The sequence below is a fragment of the Eublepharis macularius genome, chromosome 3, assembly GCF_028583425.1.
Source record: "Eublepharis macularius isolate TG4126 chromosome 3, MPM_Emac_v1.0, whole genome shotgun sequence".
In the NCBI taxonomy this organism is placed as follows: Eukaryota; Metazoa; Chordata; class Lepidosauria; order Squamata; family Eublepharidae; genus Eublepharis; species Eublepharis macularius.
Genome location: NC_072792.1, coordinates 126,259,212 through 126,285,868, shown reverse-complemented (window position 1 = coordinate 126,285,868; position 26,657 = coordinate 126,259,212). Strand labels below are relative to the sequence as shown.

The 26,657-nt window shown below is 40.9% G+C and overlaps 1 protein-coding gene across 2 annotated transcripts in view; it reads left to right on the top strand.

The window, feature by feature from the left end:
* Positions 1-26,085, top strand: part of VGLL3 (vestigial like family member 3) — a 33,105-nt gene extending 7,020 nt beyond the window's left edge. Inside the window, exons 2-4 of one of the 2 annotated variants that reach the window (XM_054973074.1) lie at positions 6,990-7,245; positions 11,458-11,970; positions 22,868-26,085. In XM_054973074.1, the coding sequence (XP_054829049.1) occupies positions 6,990-7,245; positions 11,458-11,970; positions 22,868-22,911 (813 nt within the window). In that variant the 3' untranslated portion in view covers positions 22,912-26,085. Of the gene's footprint in view, positions 1-6,989; positions 7,246-11,457; positions 11,971-22,864 lie in introns of both variants that reach the window. The other variant, XM_054973073.1, reaches the window with a different exon arrangement.
* The last annotated feature ends 572 nt before the right edge of the window (positions 26,086-26,657 follow it).

Sequence of the window (26,657 nt, the reverse complement as noted above, 5' to 3'; positions counted from 1 at the left end):
AAATATCTTGGAATAATATATTCATGGTGGCAGCAAACTACCCAGAGGGTGTAAGGGAAAGATTAAAAGAAACATCTACCCCAAGGAAAGTAAAGGTCATAACAAGTGGTGTCAGAGGTGGGATATAACAAAACAAAAATAATCTATCTTTGCATAGTGACCCTAGTCTTCCTCAGTGGTCTCCCATCCATTTACTCACCAGGACCGATCTTGCTTAGCTTCCAACAGGAATAAATTGAGTCTTAAATTTAGGTTAAAAAATTATCAAAGCACAAATATAAGATGGGAGTGACCTGGCAAACTTACCTTTAGTGCTTACTTTTGCATTGAAGATAAGCACTTTGAGATGCCAAAGTTTATATTTCTAAGTACAATTAAATTGGTGTCTCTAAGAGAAACTAGTCAATCGATAGGCATGTGGAAGGAATATGTGGAATGCAAACTAGAAACCAGGCCTTTGTCTGGCCCAGAACCACATTTATTCCCAAACTGGACACTGAGGTACAGAAATATTTATGCTGTTCCATGTTGATTACCCCGCCACCTGGCCAATAAGTGCTAAACTAGTGGCAGGACTGTAGAAACTCTGTATTGGGTGATATGGCTCAGAACTATATCTGAAACTGAGTAGCCAACAGTTAAATGACCACTGTTTAAACCTTTTTTCCTTCCCAGCATGTTAGACACAATGGGGTGCCACTATCATAGTATTAAGAATATTGCTTCTTGGAAAACATTTATATGAAGTGGAACAACTGAAAAATATGTTCCATGCAAATTAGATCTTCACACATATTTATTTTGACATTTTGTTTGATTTGAGAAAAAAATGGGAATAGATATTCAGAGGCTTCCATCCAACATAGCCTTTTGATTATTTCCTTGTTTTTCTTATGCTTTTCAAAGGGTTTGTTTATCACACCAATCACATCACATTTAATCATCTCTTATATGCAATGTTTTTTTATAAATTGGTGCTATGTAAAAAAACAAAACAGTTGTTGGAATGAGTGAAGAACACAAATTTGTTTTGTATCTTTGGCAATGTTTCATTCTCAGAAATATATGCATTTTTACAAAAGGCCCACATGTCACCCACATCTCCAGGGAGTAGCACCCTCCTCTACAAATTATACTGAGCCTAGTGAAAGTATGACAACTGGAGATGCCTGAATTGAATTATGGGAATAGAATAGTTTGTAAAACATAATTGCTCAGAAGTGTAAGTTGAACAAAAGGAATTATTCATATAACAATTGATAAGGACTACGTTATTATACAACTAATATAATGTGCTTACTCCATTTTAAATGCACTTAGCATGGGTCTACTGATATACTTGAGGGAATTTAGGCTGGTGCCAGCTCTCAAGACCTATTTCTTTAGCATTTTAACTTTAGTCCAATTCAGAATCCAAAATCAAGTCCATTAAATGCTGAGATGACAGTATGGAGCACAAGAGCTAAGTTCCTCTCCTCGTGGCAGCTCAGAGAGAACTGAGGGGGGGGTCACTCCTCCAGCAGGTCACATGACCATTTAGGCAGGAAAAGTGGTTGCTATGTGGCTCTGGAGGAGCAACCCCTTAATGGAGCTTAAAGTAGCTTAGAAAAAACTTCTCCAGTTGGCAGGCCTGCTTGCATGCACAGTCCCAATGTGGGACTTCAAAGAAGGTGGAACAGATGTATAAAATCAAAAACGATATGTGGCCATCAAGCACTCACCTCCATCATCCCTTGTGACAGATGAGATAACAGCAGAACAGGCCTGGATCACACTCTGCACCTCCAGACAAGGAGGGCAGGAAAATTGATGCCCTTGGCAGGAGGCAATATTCTGTGTTGCCTCTCAACTGCCGTATAGCAAATTATCAAACCACAATGGGAGGATACAACTGTATCTATGGGAAAGGCTGTCTGATTACACCACAGGTCTTCCTGAAGATAAGAGCGCTACAAGATAAAATCCCTGCTACAAACTGTGGCAATAAGGTTATCGAAACAAATGAATGCTGAGGGACACGCCGTTGAAACATTGGCCAGAGGTACAGAAGGAGCAATCCTCATTAGAAGGCATTCATGGTTACGCTCAACCGCTTGACCACCAGAAACAAAGATAAAAGTTGAGGAGATGCCATTTGAGGAGTCTTCTTCACTGTTTACGGCTGGAACAGATGACACACTCACACAGAAAAAGAAGAGCCATCAGACAGCCAAGGTTTTGGGCATTTTGCCAGCTGAACAATGGTCGTACATGCCCAGATACTTCCCAAGGCATCAGTACCAATACCACCCATATGACAGACTGTATAGACACTTCCAACAGCAGCAAGGATCATCTCAGCACTTCTATAACCAACCCCAACAGAACAGGAGATGTGGGCCATACAGGCCAAAGCAGTCTCAACAAGGCACACTCAGCAGAAGGATCCCCAGGGGCTTTCGAAACAATTTTGACTTGTTGCGGCCACACACAGCCCAGACCACTCATTTGAAGAGAGGCTCTCAGCTTATGTTCCAGAGTGGGAGTCAGTAACAACTGACTCTTGAGTCTTAGCCATAGTTAAAGATGGCTATGGGTTGGAGTTTGTAGCCACACCTGATTGCATTGAACAGTTTTTGGCTGTGAATAATGTCTTACCTGAACTGGATGCAGAGATACTAAACCTCCTAAAGAAGGGAGCAATTGTAGAAATCTGACAAGCAAACATTACATTAGGGATCTTTTCCAGATTCTTTCTGGTCCTCAAAAAGGATGGGAGACTTTGGCCCATCCTTGACTTGAGAGGCCTAAATTGGTTCTTAAAAACCTCCAAATTCAAAATGGTCACTTTGTCTGCTATACTGCCATTCTTGAACCCTGACGATTGTTTTATTGCCCTGGATTTAAAGGATATTTACTTCCATGTTGCCATTAGGAAAGATCATATAAAGTAGCTATTGTTTAAGTACATCAGAGTCTTTCAATACACAGTGGCCGTCATCACACGGCCCCTTATTTCGTCAGTTTTGTGCTAGAAATCGTTTCCTCTGTTATCGTTATCAGAACGGATTCTCCCATCTTTTGATGACTGCTTGTGCTTCCAGTCGGTCACATTAACAGGGAAAAGTGCAATTTGACTGGAAGTCAAATTGCCTCCAGAAATGGGGCCAAGAAATCCCCCCCTTCTAAAAAATTTTTTTCACATATTTGCGCTATATCGCACTTCGTTATACCAACATTGAGATATATATATATATAAAAAGAGGGGGGGGGGCAAGACGGGCAGCAAAGCAGAGAATCCATGGCTACTTGGCACTAAAATTTTAGAGGAAACATTAGTGTACTCATTTGGTGTAAACTGCTTCAGTTGTTCTTGCATGGCAGAATATCGCAATAGCGCTGTAAGGCACCTTGAAAAAAAATTTTTTTGAGGCTTAATTGTGGGTCGTGCTGGGGCTTGTGGGAGTGTGGGGCGGGAGAATCAGCGTTAGGTGGGACAGATGATCAGGGAAGTGAGCACTTTGGCGCTGCAAAGCATTCACAGTCAATCCAGGGCATTCACATGGAAGCGGATGAGGATGACATAAAGGGTCACAAAGCGTGATTTGGGGAGAATGGCGAAATCACAACAGAACCAGAATAAGATGAGCATTCAGCGGGAGATGACGCTAGTTTGGCGCAAAATTTATGGCCATGTGACAACAGCCAGTGTTACCGTTTGGCCTGTCCACAGCCCCTAGATGTTCACAAAATGTATGGCCCCAGTGGTAGCCCATTTAAAAGAGAAAGATTGTTCAGTGTTCCCCTACCTGGATAATTGGCTGATTACGGCTCCTTCAAGGGATCAGTTATGGAATGATGCTTCACTGGTGGTAAACACCTCCTTACATTTGAGGTTACTTATTAATTTTGAAAAATCCAAACTCGAACCAGCACAGTGTCTTATATAGGTACTGTTCTTGACTCTATAAAGGATGGAGCCTGTTTGTCATTTGACAGGGCCTGTACACTTAAGAAATTTGTGGCCATTTTCTCCAGGAATTCTCATGTGGAGAATACAAAAGTTGTTGGGACTTATGGCAGCGGGTATGTCTGTCGTGCCTTTTGTATGCCTACACATGCATGAGTTACAAAATTGTTTTGTGAGACGATATCAAGTGACAATACACTCCCCAATCACAGGGTTTTCATACCTAGGCAAGTAATTAATTTGTTACACTGGTGGTTTGTGGATACCAATCATGGGGATGTTCTTTGGTACAATACATTACCAGGTTATGGTTACAACGGATGCCTCCACCCAGGATTGAGGCGCTCACTGTGGTTCCTTATCCATTCATGAACAGTGGTCTATTAATGATCAAACCTTACATATTAATGTGTTAGAACTCAGAGCCATTCGCTTTGCTGTACTGCAAGGCCGGAATGTTCAGATCCAGACAGACAACACTACGGCCATGTATTACGTGAACGAACAAGGGGGCACTGCTTCCTTGCCCCTTTGTGTGAAGGCCACTGCTATTTGGAACTGTTGCCAACAACATCTCACTACAGGCCAATCATATTGCTGGATCAGATAATACAAGAGTGGATGTCTTGAGCAGAGTGTTAAGGGTCAGTCACGAATGGTCGATAAACAGTATCTACCTGAACCACATCTTTACACTTGTGGGTGACCTAAATGTGGACTTATTCTCCACTGCGTCCAATGCCAAGTCAACAAGATTTTGCTCCATGGCAGGGAGCGATCCCCAATGACTAGGGGATGCCTTTTAGTTCACATGGACAGGCTACCTGTTTTACATGTTTCTGCCAATCCCATTAATAACCAAAGCATTATGCAAAGCACAGCAGGACAACACAGACTGCATTCTGATAGAAACCCTGTTTCTGCCTAACTTTAAGGTGTTTATATTGTTGTTAATAAAATTGAGTTGGAGAAATTCACTCCACCTAGTTATTGTGTGTGTAGCTTGGTAATCTTCCAATGTGGAACTGCACAGAACAACAACGATGAAAACAGGGCTGTACATACCTATAACTATTGTTCATCTAGTTCTTCTGTGCAGGCACACATACCCTCCCTCCTGCCCCACTGTGAACTCTCTGGTGGCAGCTAGTTGTAGCTCGGGGCAGCTCAGGAAAACTGAGGGAGGGGGTGTCACTCCTCTGATGTCACATGATTGTTTAGGTGGGAAAGGTGGTTGCTATGTTGCTCTGGAGGAGCGACACCTTAATGGAGCTTTAAAGTAGCTTAGAAAAAACTTCTCTGGTCAGCAGGCCTGCGCACAAGTGCAGTCCTGATGTGTGCCTGCACAGAAGAACTCAAATGAACAATAGTTAAAGGTATGTAAAACCCTGTTTTCTTTTTATCATTCAATATGTATACTCTACACCCTATAACAAACTTTATTCATAGTTTTTGTCTTTGGTTCTTGCTTCTTTGTCTTGTTCTTGTTTCTCTGTCATCTACTGGTCATTTAATAATAATAATAACTACAACAACATTTGATTTATAAACCGCCCTTCATGACAACACCCACTCAAAGTAGTTTACAAAGTATGTCATTATTATCCTGACAACAATAATTAATCACCCTGTGAGGTGGGTGGGGCTGAGAGAGCTCTGGAAGAGCTGTGACTGAGCCAAGGTCACCCAGCTGGCTTCAAGTGGAGGAGAGGGGAATCAAACCCGGTTCTCCAGATTAGAGTCCCACGCTCTTAACCACTACACCAAACGGGCTCATTTGTTGTGCTAACTCCGGGAAAGGGATAGTAAATGAAAACTTACTGGAAAAACCACTGTGGAGGACTTTCAGTTACTTCTGGATTAGGTAATTTTCTCCCCTGCTCCCAAAATTGGGAAACTGCCAGAAGATGTAAAGAGGACACAAGCTAGCTTGCCTACATGGCAGCCCCTAGAAGATCAATAATAATTGTTTCATTTATAGAACAGGTGGGATGGTTGCCAGTGAAATTATAAAATATATCTCATTTACCATGCACTAAATGCATATCTGTTTCCATAATTTTGTCTCTATTTACTCTCATTGGCTACTTGAGGGAATTTATGATGGTGCCCACTCTCAAGATCTGTTTCATTAGCATTCTAACTTTGCTTCTGTTTCTTACTCAGTTTGTATACTACTCTATACCCTATATCTTAACCTTTATCCATAGTTTTTTTAGTGTGATGATGGCTATTTATTTATTCTTGGCTTTTTGTCATCTACTGGTCACTCATTGTGCTAACTCAGGAAAAGGGATAGTAAAAGAAAACTTAAACTTATTAGAAAAATCACTGGGGAGAACTTCTAGATTAGGTGAATTTTTCCCCTGCCCCCAGAGTTGAGAAGCTACCACAAGATTAGAATTGTTATGGGGTAGGGAATTTCTTTTTCCAAAATTCACTTTTTTAGAGAGCCATTAATTCTTCTTATTTCCCCTGTTTTAAGAACAGGATTTCTCTTTCATTTCTTTGAAGAGAAATCAAGGTACCCTTTTGTAACTTCAACCCTTGGCGTTGTTTTACATTATACACCCTGGGTGATGCTCTGGTAGGAAGACAGGAAGGCTTGGAAAGACATTGCTTGTTTCTTAGCACCTACGGAGAGAAATTCTAAATTTTTGCAGATCTTTCCTTCCTGCCCCTCCTTTCTTCAAATTTCTCTTTGATTAAAAAACAATTGATTCGAAACAGACTCCAAATTCCTAAAAAGAGGAAACAAAAAGAATTCTTAGAATTCAGGGAGGAACTGGGTAAAGAGAAATTAAGAAAATTTCTCTTAACTCTACACAAGATGTAAAGAGGACACAACCTGGGATGCCTACATGGGAGCCCTTAGAAGACCAGAAACAAATGTTTCATATACAGAACAAGTGGGATGGTTGCCTGTGAAATTATAAAATATATCTCATCTACCATGCGATAAATACATACTTGTTACCATAATCTTGTTGTCTATGTTCATTCTCATTGTCTATCTTTTCCTTCTGTTTCCTTATACTAGGCTAAATTTGCTGTATATAGCAAGATGCAGGAGTCTCTGGAAGCAGCTCTTCCTAACAAACAAGAGGAAGATGAGAAAGACCAGCCTGCTGAAATGGAGTACCTTAACTCTCGGTGCATCCTTTTCACTTACTTCCAGGGAGACATTGGGTCAGTAGTGGATGAACACTTTTCAAGAGCATTAAATCAAGCCAGCAGCTTCAACTCAGAGTCTGTCCTTTCAAAAAGCAAGGCAGGGCTTAACCCGCTATGGAGAGGTAAGATTATAAGCAGTGGTTATAACTTTACAGAATTGATTTGTGCCATATGCACTGAATTTTAATTGTGCATCAGGGTGTATACACATGACATAACTTTTAAAAAGACAGATGTGCAGAAGATCTATTCATCATACTCGGAGGACACAGATATAGACATATACAAATAAAAAGGTCTGGCATACTGAACAAGTATGGTGTGTGCAATATCCATGGCCATGCTGTCATGCATTTGGAAATTCTGCTGGAAATTATTATTTTTCTCACTTCAAGTATAGTGCTTTTTGTGTTGATCTGAGATCATACGAAGCTGAAATGTAGAAAAGATTGTTATCTATCAGGAAAAGTGGAATATTGAATCAATATGTGTTGTGATTTCATAGAGGTCAAGCCATCCAGATCAATGTGATTTGGTTTACATGAAAGAATTGACAAAACTAATGGATGAACTGAAAGAGTGGTAGATGCTATGTCAAATCATCTGAAAAGCAGTAGAATGTGTGTAACCAAACAAGTGTCAGCATGATCTAACCAGAACTGAGCATTTAAATTTCCTTGTAATACTTGGCTAAGTATGTGATTGAATTTTTCCATTGCAATGAATATAATGGTTAGAGTGCTAGACTAGGATCAGGGAGACCTAAGTTTGAATCACCACTCTGCCATTTTATCTTCTGGGTGATCTTGGGCCCGTCACACACTCTCAGCTTAATCTACCTCAGAAGGTTGGTGTGAGGATAAAATAAAGGAGAATGATGCTGTAAGCCCCTTTGAGTACCCATTGGGGAGAAAAGTGGAGTATAATTGTCTAAATAAATGAGTATGTATTTTACTCAGAAAGGATTGCTCTTGGTGTTAACAGCTGATCAACTACAATAAATATGCAAGACTTGGTTTGGCTATATCTAGCATCTTGATTAGCTGTCATAAAATGGTAGCAAACTGCTCAAGGATGAAATTGTCAAAGGATAGAGAAACTAGGGTGGTGACATAAATGAAAAAAAAAATAATTATGAGAAGATCAAGATATCACCTCACCAGATATTTTAAGTAAAGAAAAACAAAAATATTAAGGACTCTTTAATTTCCAATACAGGCATATATAGGATGATGTCCAAGAATCTTGAGTATTTTTGTTGTTCTGTACTGAAAATCTCTATAAGATATAGCATAATTATTTTTAGTTTCTCAGTTACTTTCCAAAAGTCACCCTATCCCAGTTACCTGACAGTTAAGTAGCGTACAGTACAGTCGTACAACAGATTGTATATTTATCATTTGGTTGGGGAATCATAACAGTTCTCATATATTTAATAAAATGGTTATACAGCTTATGAATTAGACTGAATCATCTGTATGTACATTCAAGCATGAAGGTGCAATTTCATCTGATACTGCACATTCCTTTGTATTGATTTTGCAAAAGATTTCCAGAGATATTAAAGGAACAGACAAGCATTTTCCTTATCTCTTTTGGCTGGTGCTGGGCTCATCCGCATTAGAAAGAATGTCTGACTAGACAAGTATTTCTTGATTTTTGTGTCTTGAATTATTTCTGTTGTTTCGCTAAAGGGTAGAAACTAACTTTTACTGGTTAGTAAAACCATTGAACTCAATGAGTGTTGCTTCTGAGTATAAATGCTTACTACCATGCTGCACATCAATTTACTGAGACACAAGAAGTTACTTAGATTTGCCAAGCAATCTGTCTGTACAAAATGTGGAGAACTTTCTTGCTTGGAGCACAGCAAGGAACATTTTCCACGAAGTGCCTTTGCTCTGCACTGAGGGATAGTTCTGTTTTATTTTGTAGCCTGAGAGAATTACTCAGATATTTCATTTTCAAGGTGAAATAGGTTGTAATGAACTTTGCCATGCCTAGATGTTCATCAGAAGTACATCAGTTTGGAAGAAGGAAATTGAATGTCACCTTGATGCTTTCTAATTTTTTCAGAAGGTCAAAGTGTCTCAGTTCTGCTGATGTATATTCCTTTATATAGAATTCATTAATTGAAGAAGTTGCTACTCTTGTTAGACTGAATATCTTAAAAATTAAAGGAGAAGACTAGCCAAGGGCAATCAGGAATTTTTTAGTCAACAAAACTCTTAAAGGTTATTAAAAATAGTACATTTGCAATTACCAGCTGGAAATACAAGCTGGGGACCCATGAGGATTGAAGTGGTGGTGGTGGTGGGTGGTGGTAGGGAGATATGATAACTCAGAAATCCCACCTCCAGAATCACTCTACTCGTCGGGATTCTCTAAGCTCTAAAGCATGTGAACAGACTGATTTCCACTCTACCCCCTTTGGCCCCTTTAAGTGACACTCAGCAACTCTAAACATTCTATCCTTACTGAAACATATTTATTATTTACTAGGCCATATTTGAGGTTTTCCCTTCCTTTCAATTTATGTATAGTCATATTTTATGCATACCTGGGGAGTTCACTGAGTAACATAATCCACTGCCTTGTCTGTAGGTGATCTGTGTTGCTGTTTTTCTCATCTGTGCAGGAAACAGCAAGTTTCCTATTAAATAGAGTAATATACAGATAATCTATAAATAGTAGTGCTAGCACACTAATCTATCTGATTGCCTTGATTGATTTGGGAAGAAAATGTTTAGGGTCTACTTGCTTCTCTGTAATTTAGGTAATGCTTTATTTTATTTTAAGAAAGGATTCAGTTATTTCACTTTGTGCCTGGAATTAAAATATATATCTTTTGAGGAGATACATGACTTCTGAGACTAAAACTGTGAACAATACTGAACTGTTGTCAGAATTACAGAATTATTGTCTTATTTGAAGGCATAGCTCACATATACATATTTTTCCTTTGATAACTTAGCATCAAAAGGTCATTTGACTGATGAAACAACCCATTATCAGTGTACATAAATATGTGAATCTGAAATGATTCAAAATAAAGCTTTATTGAAAAAGACTCAACATTTTTGAGCAGCTTCTCTTTTTCAGGAAAAGAACTCTCCAAAGAGCAAACTTTAAATATGTTGAGATTTCCTCATGATCCTTGTGTTTGTTCTGCTGATACCGTCCTCCTACATTAGTCTATAGCTTTAAAATGAAGTGACATTATTGACGCAATCTGAAATCCTATGTTTATAAATGTAAGATATTAGCAAAAATAAACTCCAAATGCTTAATTTTATAGTAAAATTAACAGTGTAATGGGCTTAGACTGGAGTAACTTTTCTTGGGATTGCACTGTAACCTATAGTATAGTTGTTAGGCTTGTAGCTTTAGAAGTATATTTCATCTAAAGGTAAGTTCTTTGGCTGGGAGGTATAGTTTTAGCTACAAAAATTATGTAGGTTATAAATGAAGATGTCCTTGGAAAACTGGATATAAAAACCATTGGAAGAAATTAAAGTGAAAGAGCTTTTTTTTACTTTGGTGAATTCATGATCCTTGCTAAGGCTAACTTTGGCACACAAAGAAATGTGTGGTATTGGTTTCCACCATATTTGTAAGGGAATCAAAACTGAAAAATTGAAGCACTTGTTAATTTCTAAAGGATTCTTGGGGGGTTACAAGACAAGTATTTTGTATGGTCATTTGATACATATTGTTTGACTGGTCGGATATTTCCCCCCTGTTTTTATGTTTGGGGTATTTGAAGGGCTCTATTTCCTAATAACAAAGTATAGGTCATATTATCATTTGTTTCCATCTCTGGCTCCTATATTTCTTCCCAAACTTTCTACCAAGATGTTTTATTTCAACCATTTCTTCAAATCAAGTTTTTGGCAAGAAAACTAATGGAACTTTTGCCAATATACCACAATCACTAACCACTCCTTAGAAAGATGGGATTAGAATATGTGATTTTGTAATACAATGGCATTGGAATTTAGCTAAGCTAGTCTCTTAGTTCTGCCAGTTAGTCAGATTGCCAAATATACTAACTATTAAATAGCTTATGTTTTATTAAAATTCTTTTACCTCCTTCAAAGCTCATCAAAAGAGAAAAAAGAGGAATAAGTAACTCTAGTGCTTAAAAATATTAACATGTGGGTTCTTTTCCTTCTAGATTTTGTCTATTGTGATTTTCTCCTGTTTGTCATTATTTGCTTTTATAAATCTCTTTCTTACAAATGGGTAGTTTTTAATGTGAGAAATACAGCTTTGTTATTGAAGCTACTTTGGAAAATTTATTCTCATGTATACCTCTTACTTGCTTTTCAAAGAGAACTCTGCAATAGCAAGCCAAAGGAGTGGTTTCCCAGCTTCGTTTTGGACCAGTTCTTATCAAACACCACCTCCACCATGCTTAGCTGGAGTTCATCATGATTTCCCAGTTACTGCACCAAGCACCTTCTCAACTGCAGATCCTAGCAACTGGCCAGGACATACCCTGCACCAGACTGTTCCACCTCCTCCTCCTCCACCTAGCATGTCAGAATCCTGGCATTATCCTTTGGCATCTCAGGTGAGTCCTACATATGGACACATGCATGATGTGTACATGCATCATCATCACCCCCATGCGCACATGCATCACCACCACCACCCGCCGACTTCACACCTTGACCCAGGGTACAGACCTTTGCTGATGCCTTCAGTTTGTACAGGCAAGATTCCTCCACCACATTGTGATGCAGCCAGGACAGATTCTACAACTGTCACCAGTGCTACCTCAGCATGGGCTGGAACTTTTCATGGAACAGTCGACATTGTGCCAACCTTTGGGTTTGACACAGGTAAGCTGTATTTTGTTCACATCAATATGTTATGTTATTAAAAATATATATTGCAACCAGGGGCGTAGACTTTCCAATTTCCGGGGGCTGGGGCTGGGCCAGAGGCATTGCTATATCTAGTCCTTAAAAGAACTGAGGCCCAGTGACATCATAGAGAGCAGCCAATGACATCACAGGGAGGGGCTTCCATTGCCACCATCTATGGAGGCGGGGCCATGGGAGATATAAGGAGGGGCTCCCCACAAATTTAGGGGGACCTGGGCACCCATGGAGACCCCCCCTAATAATGTCCCTGGGCTGGGCCAAACCTAGGGAAAGGTGGGAGTTGGCCAGTGGTTATAGTGCTATCTCAACGATCTCCTACTGTGTCCTGTTTTTGAAATTCACTTTTAGGATAGTCAGTTTAAGATCTACAAATATACCTACCATGTGTATAGGACAAACTAATGGTCACAAATTTGACACTAAGAAAGTCAACACAGAAAAGCCTGTAGGGGAACATTTTTAAAGTTTTCATGGATGTTCATTTACAGGAGTCTTGATTCTGCCTTATTCATAAGAGTGACTTAGTACTGAAATTTACTAAATTGTGGCAGATGCCTTCATTTAGTAAATGTGTGGTTGAAGTCTGAACCAGGGCAGAATACAAAACTGTTGCTGTGCACTCATTTCTGAGCAATGTACAGAGTTCAGAGTAGCAATCTTCTCCTTCTCATTTCAAACTCATATCCTATAAGTGAGTACAAGCACATTTTGAGGCAATTCAGAACAGTGCTAGTCACGACCCCAAAGAAAACTCAGTTATACTACCTAGAATTGTATATACCTTGCTTTCTTAGCTCACTGCTTAAAAATTCCACCTTAAAAACAAAGACATTCAGAACACATTATTAACAAAATCACATAATTAAGTGCCCGTTCCTTGCCAATGTTCTCTCCGGGCTGCACACAGGGCAAAAGGAAATTTTGAAAAGGCCTCTGATCTGATCTCCCCCCCCCCCCCCAACAATCTTGTTAATGCAGATGGGCTTTCTCATTGTTTCAGAGAGACAGCATTCAGGCTGCCATTTTAGGAATTGTCCTTTTCTGCAATAAACACCACCTCTCCATTTAAAAATGGAATGGAAATTGAAAGATGAGCTTAGGAGTGGCTGAAGCAGCCCCCCCCACACTACCATGAAAAAACTAACTGTTCTTCCACACCCAGCCCCCGCCAAAAGTGCAAGCAAGCAAGCAAAATAAAGCTATTTCAACAAGGAAACATAGGGTCTACCCTTTCCCAGTGTTCCATTTCCAAAATACAATGTAATGAGAAAGTAACTGAAAAGTAAAATAAAATAGAGACTCACTTTTTCCCTATTAAAAGGAACAGAAACTGTTCCTTAACAGAGTAGCATTGATTGCAGAAAAAACATGATGATGGGTGGTTGGAGCGTGCTGGCTGGTGTGCATGTGAAAGAGAAAATAGAAAACTTATACTTGGCTTAGTTTTAGAAAAGGAGTAAGAGTTCTTTATTGTAGGAATTCCATATTTTGATAGGAAAGTAGAGAGAGAGACTCCTATCTACTGAGCTATTCCTGAGGAGGAAGTCCAGAGATTAGCTATCTACACATCAAAGGACAGTTCAGGGCAGTAAAGGAGCAAACAGTAAACAGATGCCTTGACCTATCTATCTTTCTAACTCTCTAGTTTCTCCCCCTCTGAAACCTGAGGAAAGGGACAGTGTTAGAAGTGGAGTCTTGTTGTTTTTATGTGCCATCAAGTTGCTTCCGACCTATGGCAACCCTATGAATGAAAGACCCCCCAAATGTCCTATCATTAACAGACTTGCTCAGATCCTGCAAACTTTATTGAGTCAAGCCATCTTGTTTTAGGTCTTCCTCTTTTCCTACTGCCTTCTGCTTTTCCTAGCATTATTGACTTTTCCAGAGAATCTTGTCTTCTCATGATGTGATCAAAGTACGATTGCTTCAGTTTTATCCTTTTAGCTGCTAGGGAGAATTCAGGCTTGATTTGATCTAGTACCCACTTATTTGTCTTTCTGGCTGTCCATGGTATCTGCAAAACTCTCCCCCAGCATCACATTTCAAATGAACCCATTTTCTTCCTGTCAGCTTCATTCTCCAACTTTCACATCCATACATAGTAATTGGGAATACCACAGTTTAGATTATCTTGATCTTAGTTACCAGAGAGACGTTTATCTTTAAGGATCTTCTCTAGCTCCTTCACAGCTGCTCTTCCAAGTCTCAGTCTTCAGATTTCTTCATTGCAGTCTCCCTTTTGGTTGATGATTGAGCCAAGGAATAGAAAATCTTGGACAATTTCAGTTTCCTCATTCTCAACTTTAAAATTGTGTAATTCCTCAGTAGTCATTACTTTTGTCTTCTTGATGTTCAGTTGTAATCCTGCTTTGGCTCTTTCTCCTTTAACCTTCATTGGTAGTCATTTCAAGTCCACTATTTTCTGCCAGTAACGTGGTGTCATCTGCATATCTCAAATTGTTAAAGTTCCTTCCACCAGTTTTCACTCCACCTTCTTCTAGATCTAATCCAGCTTTCCTTATGATATGCTCTGCATAGAGATTGAACAGCTAGGGAAATAGTATGCATCCTTGTCTGACACCTTTACCAATTGGAAACCATTCTGTTTCCCCATGTTCTGTCCTGATAGTAGTTTCTTGTCCAGAGTAGAGATGGGCATGAATTGAATTACGATCCAAAAACCTGCACAAACCAGTCTGGTTCATGGTTCGCAAACCAGTGGTTCATGGAAGCTCGTTTCCATGAACTTCCACGAACTGGTCTACTGATTCGTTTGGGTCGTAAAGGGGCAGTTTAAATTAAAAAATTCCTGTGGCTTGTAAGCGGCAGGGCCCTTTAAACTATCAGCTGACAGGTGGCAGGGGGGGATTCCCCCCTTGCTGCCTGCCAGCTGATAGTTTAGAGGGAGCTACCGCTTGCAAGCTGCAGGGCCCTTTAAAGTGCCCAGCCCTAGCCCTACACTTACCTTGCCCACACTTACCTTGGTTTCTTTCACTTATCTTTTTTTTAGATCCATTATCCCATTCATGTCTCTGAAGATCATTATCTTCTTGAAAATCGAAAATGGATTGGAAAACATTTTCATAAAAAAATTTCTCTTGCATTGTTTGGTGCATATATTGTTGCTAGTGTGTAAATCTTGCCTTCTAGGAGCCTGATTTTCAAAATCATATATCTTCCATCAGAGTCTCTTAATTCTTTTGTAACATTTTTTTGTAAATTGTTTATATAAACTGCAACTCCTTTTTAAAATTATAAATTCTTAATAAACACAGAAATACATAAGAGCAAAAAACAGGAACAACGCCCCAAATAATAATGGAAATTGTAATATGGTACAACAGGAAGGGTGAACAATGCTTCATCTGCCATTATAACTGAGTCCCTCATGAGAGTTTGTCACTGCTTGTCCCTCCATCCAAATCCAAGGGGTTTTGAGCCCCTCAGTCCCCATGTAGTTCACCAGTTGCCCGGGGGGGTGGGCTCAGCCTCCCCAGCCAAAATCGGGGGGGGGGGGTTGAGCCCCTCAGCCACCCCCGTAGTTTACACCTATGATTGCAACTGAATGCCTTCCTATTTTTCAACTGCTTTGTTAGCCATGAATTCCAGAAACTTCTTCCAGCTACTTCTTCAGTTTTCAGACTGCTTTGTGTGCTTTTTTTAAACATTTGGAAAAGCAATTTCTTTTCAACACAAGTTTATTATTTTTCTCAGGTTTAGTAGAGTTTATGGGAAACTATTGCAGCTCCATCCCTGTCATAGAGGTTCATTCTTTTGGCATCTTCTTCAGCCAGAACTTTTTATTCATCACATCAGACAGCCTAATACGTCTTAGCATCTTTGTATGCAACTATGCCATTTTAAATATCTTTAGATGTTTCTGCCGTTCCTTGAAGTCCTTGTTTGAGTTTCTCTTTTAGTGGTTTAGAGCAGGACAATTCCTTCTTCTTCTAACCAAATATTTCGTTGCATAGAGGGTTTTTAAAAACAAACTAGAGCAATAAAAATAACTTGAAAGGAGAATGAGTGATAATGAAATCTAATGTCAAAACCCAAATACTCAGGGGATTCTTTTGGTAGAATAGCCTTTTCTGACTTCTCTGTCTCACTTTTCTATATTATCTGCTGTATCCCAGCAGGTTTCAACCTCTTATTCTCCTTTACATAGTGAAAGAATCAAACAGTGCTATTTGCTGCCTCAGGAAATTAAGAAAAATAACTTAACTGGATCCTTAAAAGGTCTGGATAATTTTATAGCTATTAATAATGTTTGCAGCTGTACAGATGATACAAGAGTAATTAAATTTCATGCTCTGGGTTGTAAAGTGATCATCTGCCAGGACTGGGAGCAATTGTTTTTCCCTTCATGGGGTCTGCCTTTTGGCAAGACATATTCATGAAGAAATTTCAGTTTTCTGTGAAACTTGTCATTATTAATGATGGATAGAAAGGCTCCTCTAATATGATAGCAATTCCAGTTTTTTAAGTTAGATATCTAGACAGTCTCATACTTTATCTGCATATAGAGCAGGAATCTTGTTTTAAGAAAATTGCTGCAACTTGTTCCTGTGTAGCTGAAAGCAGAAAAGAGAAATCTTAATTGTAGTTTTGGATTTGCATTTTGAAGAGGGAGGCTTAGTGTGCAAGTCTAATTTAAAACTTTTACATACCAAGTACATAAAATACCAAATATCCCAGGCCCTCTAACTGTGATTACTTGTGTGCACCTGCTCAACAGTAAAACTTTATTGAGGATACTTGTGTTGAAAGGACTGTCCTGTGGATTTTGTGGCCTGCTTGATGCATGAAACCTGTGTGGGTAGCTCCAAACCTGGATGCAGAAATGCTGGCAAATTGCTGGGTGAGGTCATCCAGATAATTGGTCTGGCTTGCCTTGGGTATGCGGATGACACCAGCTCTATCTTGCACTTCCAGCTGATCCCAGGGAGGCTGCAGAAACCCTAAACTGGTGCTTGGAGGCAGTTTTGGAGTGGATATGGGCTAATAAATTAATAGTTTAACCCCAACAGCATGGAAGTGCTACTGCTGAGTGGAAGGTGTAGTGCTACTGATGAGTGGAGAGCCAGTTTGGTGTAGTGGTTAAGAGCGCGGGACTCTAATCTGGAGAGCTGGGTTTGATTCCCCACTCCTCCACTTGAAGCCTGCTGGGTGACCTTGGGCTAGTCACGGCTCTCTGGAGCTCTGTTAGCCCCACCCACCTCTCAGGGTGTTTTGTTGTGGGGATAATAATGGCATACTTTGTAGACCGCTCTGAGTGGGCGTTAAGTTGTCCTGAAGGGGCAGTATATAAATCGAATGTTGTTGTTATTAAGGTCTGACCCAGAAATTAAAGTGTTTCTGTTCTGGAGGGGGGTGCACTCACCTTGGAGGGATAAAGTCTTAAGTTTGGGGATGGTTTGGGGCCCTGTTCTACTGCTAGATAAGCAGGTGGCAGCTGTGTCCTGGAGTGCCTCTCACTATCTTTGACTGGTAAACCAGCTGTAACTTTTCCTGGACATAAAAGATCTGGCCACTATGATGCATGCCCTCATTACATCTATATTAAATTACTGCAGTGTACTCTTCGTGGAGCTGCCTTGAAAAGTGTTTGGAACCTTCAGTTTGTACAGAATGTTGCAGCCAGGATTGTGACTTAGAATGGGTTGGAGGGACCATATCACTCCAGTTTTGGCTCATCTATGCTGGCTCGCAATCTGTTTCCAAGGGACTGTGGAACTAGCACCTGAAGGATTGTCTTCTTCCTTACAAACCTACCTGACCACTAGGGTCATCTTCTGAGCCCCTGTTTCAGGTGTCCCTGTCTTCTGAGATTAGGCTGGTGGTAATCCAGGAGAAGGCCTTCTCAGTCGTGGCACCAAATTCTAGAACTCTGTCTCCAGAGTGACTCACTTGTCCCCTTCTGTTGCCATCTTCGATCTGCAGGTTAAGACTTTTTGTTTCGTCTGGCATTTTCTCAGTGAGCTGTCCTTCCTGCCCTATTCTTTGTCTTTTTTTCTTTTTTTGTATGTGTATTTTAACTTTGTTTTATTTTTGATGTGTTTTGTTTGTTTTAATGGTTTTAAGACATACTTTATTATGCATGTTTTTATTTTGTTAGCTGCCTTGACTACATTTTGATGATGGTGGTGGTGGTGGTGGTGGTGATAATAAATCACTCATTTAGTACTGAACTCAGCTCTAGCTCTAGTTGAGTTCAGTGTATCTTTCAGACCTTAACATGTATTCATTAATTCATTGTGCTTAATTTACTGAAGTTATTTTCTCAAATATGTAAAATATTGGTTGTTGGGGGTTTTCCGGGCTGTATTGCCGTGGTCTTGGCATTGTAGTTCCTGACGTTTCGCCAGCAGCTGTGGGTGGCATCTTCAGAGGTGTAGGAACCTCAGGAACTACAATGCCAAGACCACGTCAGGAACTACAATGCCAAGACCACGGCAATACAGCCCGGAAAACCCCCAACAACCATCGTTCTCCGGCCGTGAAAGCCTTCGACAATACATGTAAAATATTGACAAGGTTCAGTGCATTTTTACACATTTATTAATTAGGAGGGGAGAGCATAGAAAGAGAGAAGAGAAATAGAAAACCATTTGCAATCTATTTCATGTTCTCTGTCTCTCTCACACAACAAGTGCTCTTTCTGCAATGGAAAGATGAGGGATGCCATTATTATTTCCCTTCAGGGAAAAGCAACCCATAGTGCCATTTTTAATGAACAAATGGAAACATTTTTCTTCTCTGTCCCCACTACCCAATCTACTTTTCTGCTCTGATTTGAGACAGATATAATTTTCATTTTAAAAAGGAATTGTATTGGGAATATGGAATTTTTAGTTGTCGTGGTTTGGCCTTATGGCAGGTTGACATGCTTGCTAAATATTTTGCAGCAGCTTAAAAACAGATGTGCATCAGTTGCTGGAGAATCATTCTCACTGAGTGCTGAAATCATTTTCCACCTGGGTTTTTATTACACATTGCTGATCAATGGAGATAACTGAGAAATTGATATGATATGTAAGATTAAGGTGTAAAAAGGTATGAAGACGCAGCAAGAAAATGCATGGTGAACAAGGCTGCAATCCCACTTAAAGCTTGTTGAACAAAATGGAAGTTACTTTTGAGTAGACTTACATAGGATTGTACTGGAAGTCTCACCCTATACTAGGACTACCAGATTGTGCTGCAGGTAGAATTCTGAATTTCTTTGCAACCACAAATGTAGTGTATAGCCCTTAAATGTGTTTCAAGATCCAAAAAAACCCTTAGTTTTTGCATCCAACAGCCATGTTTTGTGATCCACATTGTGACGTATCCTCTGGGAGAATTCTTCTGAAAAAAATGAGAATCAAGGCTGCTGGGAGCAAGTTATTCAGATTATAAATAATATTTATTAGCATATTTTGCTGTGCTGTAGTAAAAATGGGAGAGCGGGTACTCTCTAGCTTCAAACATTCAGTTTAACAAAGTTCAAAGTACACCTTGACTTAGATGGAATATGTTTTGCTTAAACCAATACTAGAATTCAGCCTAAAATTATAGCATATCATTTTGGTGCAGCATAGGGCAACGATCCAAGCATTGACCGACCCACCTGCCAGCCAATGAAGAAAACTCTTTGCATCTATCCCCAGCCCACCTGCTGGCAGATATTGAGGGATGAAAGAAAACAGGGTCCCACATGGTGCACGCTGCTGCATGGTTCCCCCTAACATCTGGGAGTGAGAGCTTTCCGACAGTCCTCAAACTAGCTGTGTCCAACCAGCCCTCACCCAAAGATCCTTTAAGGGGATTCCCAAAATGGGGGATACAGACATTGTCTCCCCTCCAAATGGATCAGGACCAATGCCAGTTCTGCCACAAGAGAAGGGTGAGGCCCATTCAGCTTTCACCAAAGCCCCTACAGCTGCAACCAAACACTAAGACTGTGGCTAATCCTGTGAAGCCAGATGTCCTGTTCCCAGTCCTATAGATGGTCACCACCCAGGCAAAAGAGCACCTATTTCCAAAAGGGGATCTCCAGATGTTGAATTTGATGGCCACCTAACACCTCAACAAATTTACCATGGCTGTGTGGATTTTCTCAAGATCAAGGATATTCATGCCAGGCACATCTCTGAAGGTCAGATGAGAAGTGTGTGGTAGGGAAGAGGATGAACAAACTTCCAGGTCAATCAGGGCTGCCAGTGTTAGATCCAAACCCTTCCACGTGCCAAGGTTGTTCTTGCCCAAGGGCATCGAGGGTCCTGCTCCAGCTAAGCAAACTTGGGCACAGTTGGAGCAAGTGAGGCCCAGCACATTCTTGCACAGCAGTCTAGGGTGATGTTGAGCTCAACTGTGTTAGCAAATAGGCACACCAATACAAATCTGCACACAAAGTACATGACCTGCTCTAAGTGTGATGTTTGCTATTTGATGACTCACACCATAATAATATAATATATAATAACATTTGGTTTATATACTGCCCTTCAGGACAATTTGATACCTGCTCAGAGCAGTTTACAAAGTGTGTTATTTTCCTCACAACAATCACCCTGTGAGGTGGGTGGGACTGAGAGAGGTCTGAAAGAGCTGTGACTGACCCAAGGTCACCCAGCTGGCTTCAGGCAGAGGAGTGGGGAATCAGCCTCCTCTGAGCTAGTGTACCGTCTGCTACTGCTCTCTTCTGCCGCTGCTGATGCTGCTCTAGGCAGCTGCTGGCTCACCCTGCAGCCCAAGCTGTTGCCCAAGTTGCTCACCATCTGTCTCTGCCACTCTCTTTTACCGCTGCAACTGATGCTATCACTGCTCTTGATTCAACTAATAGTGCTGCTTTTGCAGTGGCAAGAAGCTCCTTGCCTCTTGAAAACCAGAGCCCAAACTGCTGCCCGGCAGTGCAGCCACCTGCTTAAGTGCAGGCCAGTCAGACCTCAGTGAAAACTTCCCCAGATCTAGCTGCCAGGTCTCACCTCCCTGCTAGGCCACCTTGCAATCTCAGTGGCTGGCCTGAGAGGGGGGAATGCAGGAGGCCTGCACTGCAGCACAAAATGGAGGGACCTTCCTGCTCTGCGCCTCCCCTCACGGCCACACAAATTGGCCCCCTGTTAAGTCAGAGACCCCAAGATGTTTTTAGTGGTGTTATACTAAAAATAGCATTGTGTCCAGTAGTTTTCTCAATCAAGAGAAGAACCCCTACACACTCCCATCAGTCTAGATGTGTTTCTTGAAATACAGGTTCTTAACTAATTTTTTTAGGAAGCAGACTTTGTTTCATAGAATCTTTTTGGAAGGATATGGCCACAGGATTTTAAATGCCTGAAGAAAGAATAGGAGTGAATTAATGAGGTTGCTGTGTTTTGTGTGCCTTGGGCAGAGATAGTAGATTCCATATATTTACAGAGCTGGATTCATAAGAAAGCCATGAGAAAGGAAGCCAGGACAGAGAGGAAATCGAAGGTCAAGGAAAAGTAGGAAGAAAAGGAAGAATATAGATAGTAGATGTATAGGTAAGCACGAGATTAGAGGTATGGACCGTGACAAGAAGTGGCAATAATAGTAATAAATAATAACATTCAATTTATATGCCACCATTCAGGACAAGCAAGGAAGAGGCAAAGTAGAAGTTTCTGGGGCCTAGATCCAAGACAAAATCCAAGTGGAAAAAGATGTTCACACAGGAGTAGGTAAAGGAAGCCGCCAGTATGGTATACTCTAGATGTTCAGAAAAAACTTATAGGAAAAGAAGAACTATGGGGATATATATTTAACCTGGCCAGTTTGCTTTTATAAAGGAGTAAGTTCCATGTGGAAAGACTACCAAAAAACATTTACCGTGTATATGTTCCCCAGTCGCATGAAGTGTGTGCTGCATGCCTTTGTTGTACATCTCTGGTAGCAACATGAAGATGTTGCATGTGACTGAGCCTTCATATGAAGCACCCCTATATAGATAACTTAAGCTATCCTGAGAAAATTATTCAAACTTTTTAGTACATGATTAGATGTTTATCTCAACACAAGAGCCTGCAGAATTCAATGTGGAATTATTGAGAAAAAACATACCATGTACTTAATGAGGATGTTTTGCATCTGTCTGAAGATTATTCTTAGCTTCTGAGAAAGGCCTTTCCATGAGCTAACGAGCTAGCAGACCAGATATGGATCCTGAATACCCTCACATAACTATACCGATGTTAAAAGATTATAAAATGTACATAAATTAACTAGGAACAGCCCCTTTCAAAGCATAAGGAAATGATTCAACAGTAAGTAATTTTAAGAATGTTGTCATCTTTTCCCCCTTTCAGTGTAAGGCATTCAGTACAATTTTCAGTTTAACAGAAAGAATTTAGCTTGGATGCAGATAACAACAGGCCTTTTAAAGGGATTTTAAGGTCATTGAGAAGAGACACAAGTTCATTTATTTTGTCTCCTTTTATCTATGAAGAATGGGCTTTGGTGCTTTGTGAAACAATATAGAAATCTGCCAAACCTGTGTTATAGAGGCAAAGAATGAGGGCACATACTACAACTAAGGTCTCTCAAACCATATTCAACCCCCCCCCCCAATAATCTTGTGTCTCTTCCTGCCTTAGGTGATACCTCAAGAAACCAAGAGATCTGTGTTGTTGACAAATGTAATTCATCTTAGAAGTGAATGTTAATATATTTTAAATTTAATATTATTGGTTGAAGTTAGAGAAACTTTAGGCTAGTCTATCACAGACATGCTGTGCGCCTAATTCTGTGCTTATGCACCTAATTCTATGGTTACCTTATGGCATTCCTGTTTAAATGTTTAAACATTTGTCAGTGTGTACACTTATTTTTTTTTCTTTTTTCTTAAAAGTAGGCATACAGCACCAGGAAAAAAGTAAGGAGACGTCATGGTTTTGAAATACAAGTGGACCTTACCTGTATCCAGTATTAAGAGTCTCCACCTTTGTGAAGGGAGCACTGCAATTTTTTTTTTCACCCTTTCTGCACAGTGGCAACAGACTTACTGCTAAACTGATGGAGGGACAACCAGCCATAATTTTGTGATTGAGTCTTTACCTCTAGAAGACCATTTCTAATTCCCGGGACATTTTAAAAAAAAGCCTTTCTATTGTATATCTGAGCCTGCAGCAGCATTTCTGCAATCTAACCTTTTTGCTCCTGTAACAGTATTTTGCTTATATATATATATATATGGAGAGAGAGAGAGGCTGGTCAGGAGAGGCCTAGCCTTGACTAGTCATCATCTGTTCAGGAATACAGTTTTTGTAGCTCTTTGTGCATCTGTTTTTTGTAGAAATACAGAAAGTTTGCATAAGTGTTGGGCTATTTTAGAACAATGTATTTTTTTAAAAAATATATAAAATGGTAAAGTTCTGTTTAAAGAACTTGTTCTCAGAGAAGCACTGGCAAAATGTATAAGATGCATATTTTTAGATGTCTGATGTGCTTGTATGGGATTTTGTTATTATTGCTGTCTGAAGTATCTATCATGAAATGATTCAAACATATATATAACAATCCCACGGGATCTTGAATGTACTTTGCTGTTTGCTTAACCAATCAATCAAATGTCGAATATTTTCTATGGCCATGCTCGGTTACTAAAAAATGATTATCTCCTTTGCTGCTTCTGAAGATAACTTTGAGCTGTGCAACCCATGAGAAAATATTGTTGAAACGAGCCACAGATGTTATTTAAACTTTAAGCCTACATAGGTGGGTAGCCAGATCCTTTAAATTGATTTCAGCTACACTGTTGATAAATACCACTGCTGCTGAAGACAGAGCCTGTGCCTGGCTCTTGAGGCTAAATTGTTTTTTTTGCTGGCCTATATTTCTGCTAACCATTGTGTGTGTCTATAGATAGCCTAGGTTCTAGTTTAGGGATGCCCAATGGTGTTTCCAATGGGATGTTTCACTTCTTACCCTTGAATGGAAGACTTGCGTTCCAAATTACAAACTGGCTTTGAAACACCCCAGACATTTCAATGCCCTTGTAGTCCAATTCTTTGGATCTAAATAATAGCTGGAACTCCTTTCCATCAGGCAGTAAAGCTTTTATGGGGCTGAAAGGCCTATTGAGTGCTGCAGAGGAGGACTAGTATAGTTGGTAAAGGTCAACCCAGCACAGTAAGCTATTGCCTTAATAGCATATGCAAACAAGAATGAAAATTTCATTAGAAGCCAATACAACTAACTAAAGAATAAAAGTACTCAAGACTGAACTCAGCTGGTGCAATCTTGAGGGCCACTGAGGCGGAAGCAGCTGATGCAAAATGGCTGGGCTACTCTATTCCCTAAGGGCCTTCTGCAGGGGGAAACAAGAATGTAAGCCCTTTCAGAAGGCACAGACAGCACAATAAGTGTACTGGATTCAGTAGCAGCCCTGGTAACATCCACCAATCAGATGTCAGCCAATGATGCTTCTTTGAGTGGCACAAACAGGTGCAGGAAATCAGCTGCTGATCCAGCTGCTGACCCTTGATGCCACTCCCACTCACACCTTACAAGAAGCCTGCAGTCAGGGAGGAAAGATTTGGTAATAGTGCAACTCTTACAGAGGCATGTGGCCTGACAGACCTCTCCCCAACCATCAGGGGAAAGGCACCCCTGTGGTGGTCAAGACATTGCCTCCTTACCCAGCAAGGGCTTGACTGGCAGCAGAAGTGCTACCCACACATAAACATCATTGATCCGACTCCCCCCCGCCCCCCGCCAAGTAAAAATAGGAAGACGAAGAAAGAGGCCATCCTTGAATCCACAATCCACCCTCACAAATGAATGCATGCCCAAGAGCAGCCAGGATGCTCCAGGAGGGGACCTAGAAATGGTAACTGGATAGAGTGGCAGCAGTGGCAATGACCGTGCTCCTAGGTCTCTCTGGTGAATCAGCACCTGCACAGAAGCAAAACAAATATGTGCAGTGATGGACATAGCCCTGGCAGGGTCCATGGTCCCAGCTGTGAGAAGATATGTGCCAGGAGATCCGCCTGAGGCTCATCCTAATGACACTTGTCAAGTCCATAAAGAAGTGCTCTACTACTGCTTGCTGCTGCTTCATGTGGCCCATATCCTGCAATGCAGTGGGTCCCAGGGTAACTTGGCCAGCTGAGCCACAGAGTATAGTGGCCAGCTGTCCCAACCCCAAACCTCAGTTGTGCCCTGACCCCTACGTGAGAGAGGGCACCCTGGTAAAAGAGTATGCTAACAACCCAGTGCTTGAGTGGATTCCTGCCCTGCTCACCAGTGCATGATTGCCCCTTTTGCTTGTGTCTCCTGTTAGATTTCTGAAATGAGACACGTCAGCCATACAGAATGGACTTCAGTCTCCCTCTTGGGGGTTTGTTCTACGTGCTGCCCTAGTAATGCTAAGTGCCCACTCTGTGCCTCCCCTGCCATCAAAGTGCAAGGCTGCACACTCTAAGTCTGAACAGCAGAGAGTTCTGAGGCAGGTAGTGCTTGGGCGTAGTGATTGAGTGTTGGGAAGGGGGTTGATTGGTTGTGGTGTAGTTGGCATCCTGTGCTCTGCTGGGGCTTTTGGGTGGGGCCACACCTGTTTGGGGGCATTGGCCTTTCCCAAGGCATGGGCATTTATGTGCGTGCCATGTTTTTTGCTGGTGTAACTTTATACCTCTGTTGGGGAGCATTCCCAGGTGGAGCAGCTTAGGGAGCCAGCTAATTACCACCATGCCCCTTGGCATATGGTAATGGTGGGGCAGCATTGGTGACCGATGCTGACATAGCAGCACCGGGGTGTAACTCCTGCATACATCAGCATATCTCACAGAGCCGGCATAGCTCCTGGTCAACTCCCTAAATGCTTTTTGGCCTCTCCCTCAGCATTGTGTTACTAATTATTTAGCTCCCCGAAACAATAGCTATTCCAAATACATTTCTACAAGCAGAAATAAATTCAGATAGAATGCTGTCCAGATGTCATGTTGTCCAGGTGTCATCAGACAAACTTTCAGCAGTGGCTTTTTCATTCTGGATCAGGTTCCTTTTTGTGAGAACTGTATGTTCAAAACTCAGTACTTTTCAATACTGGAATAAAGTTATTCATTTTCCACAGTGAATTCTCATCTTACTCCATTGAGTGCCTTCTCCGCTTATTCCCATTAGAACTGTTAGGAATCTGAAAGAATGAAAGTTGGCTACTGGTACCTAAAAAGGCATTTAAAGCATGTGTTGGATTAGTTCTGAGATTACATGCATGTGCAGAAAAATATATGCATTCTACTTGTACCCTGGCTTCCAGAGTCTCCATGAAGCACTGGTGGAGTATCTGCCGTGCTGCTGTTGCTGCTAGTCCATAGAAGAGAAGGCAGTGTAGCATGCAGCACAAGAGCTCAGGGTTTGTGGCCTCAGTGGCAAAGGGGATGGTGGTAGCCAAGGCAATGGACACCAAACACCAGAGATACATTGCTGGAATTGAAAGGGCCACAACTTTATTAGTTACAGCTGTGGGAGCCCTGGTGCAGCACAGGGCACTGGGATTTCTGGTGCCCATGCTAGCAGCTTATCCTCTAATCATATGCTTCACAGTTATGGTGTTCATTATCAGCTCTCAGGGATGACTCTCACGCCTACATTCTTACTAAATTCCCACTGCTCCAAATGCCCCTTCCAAAGAGTCTATTGAT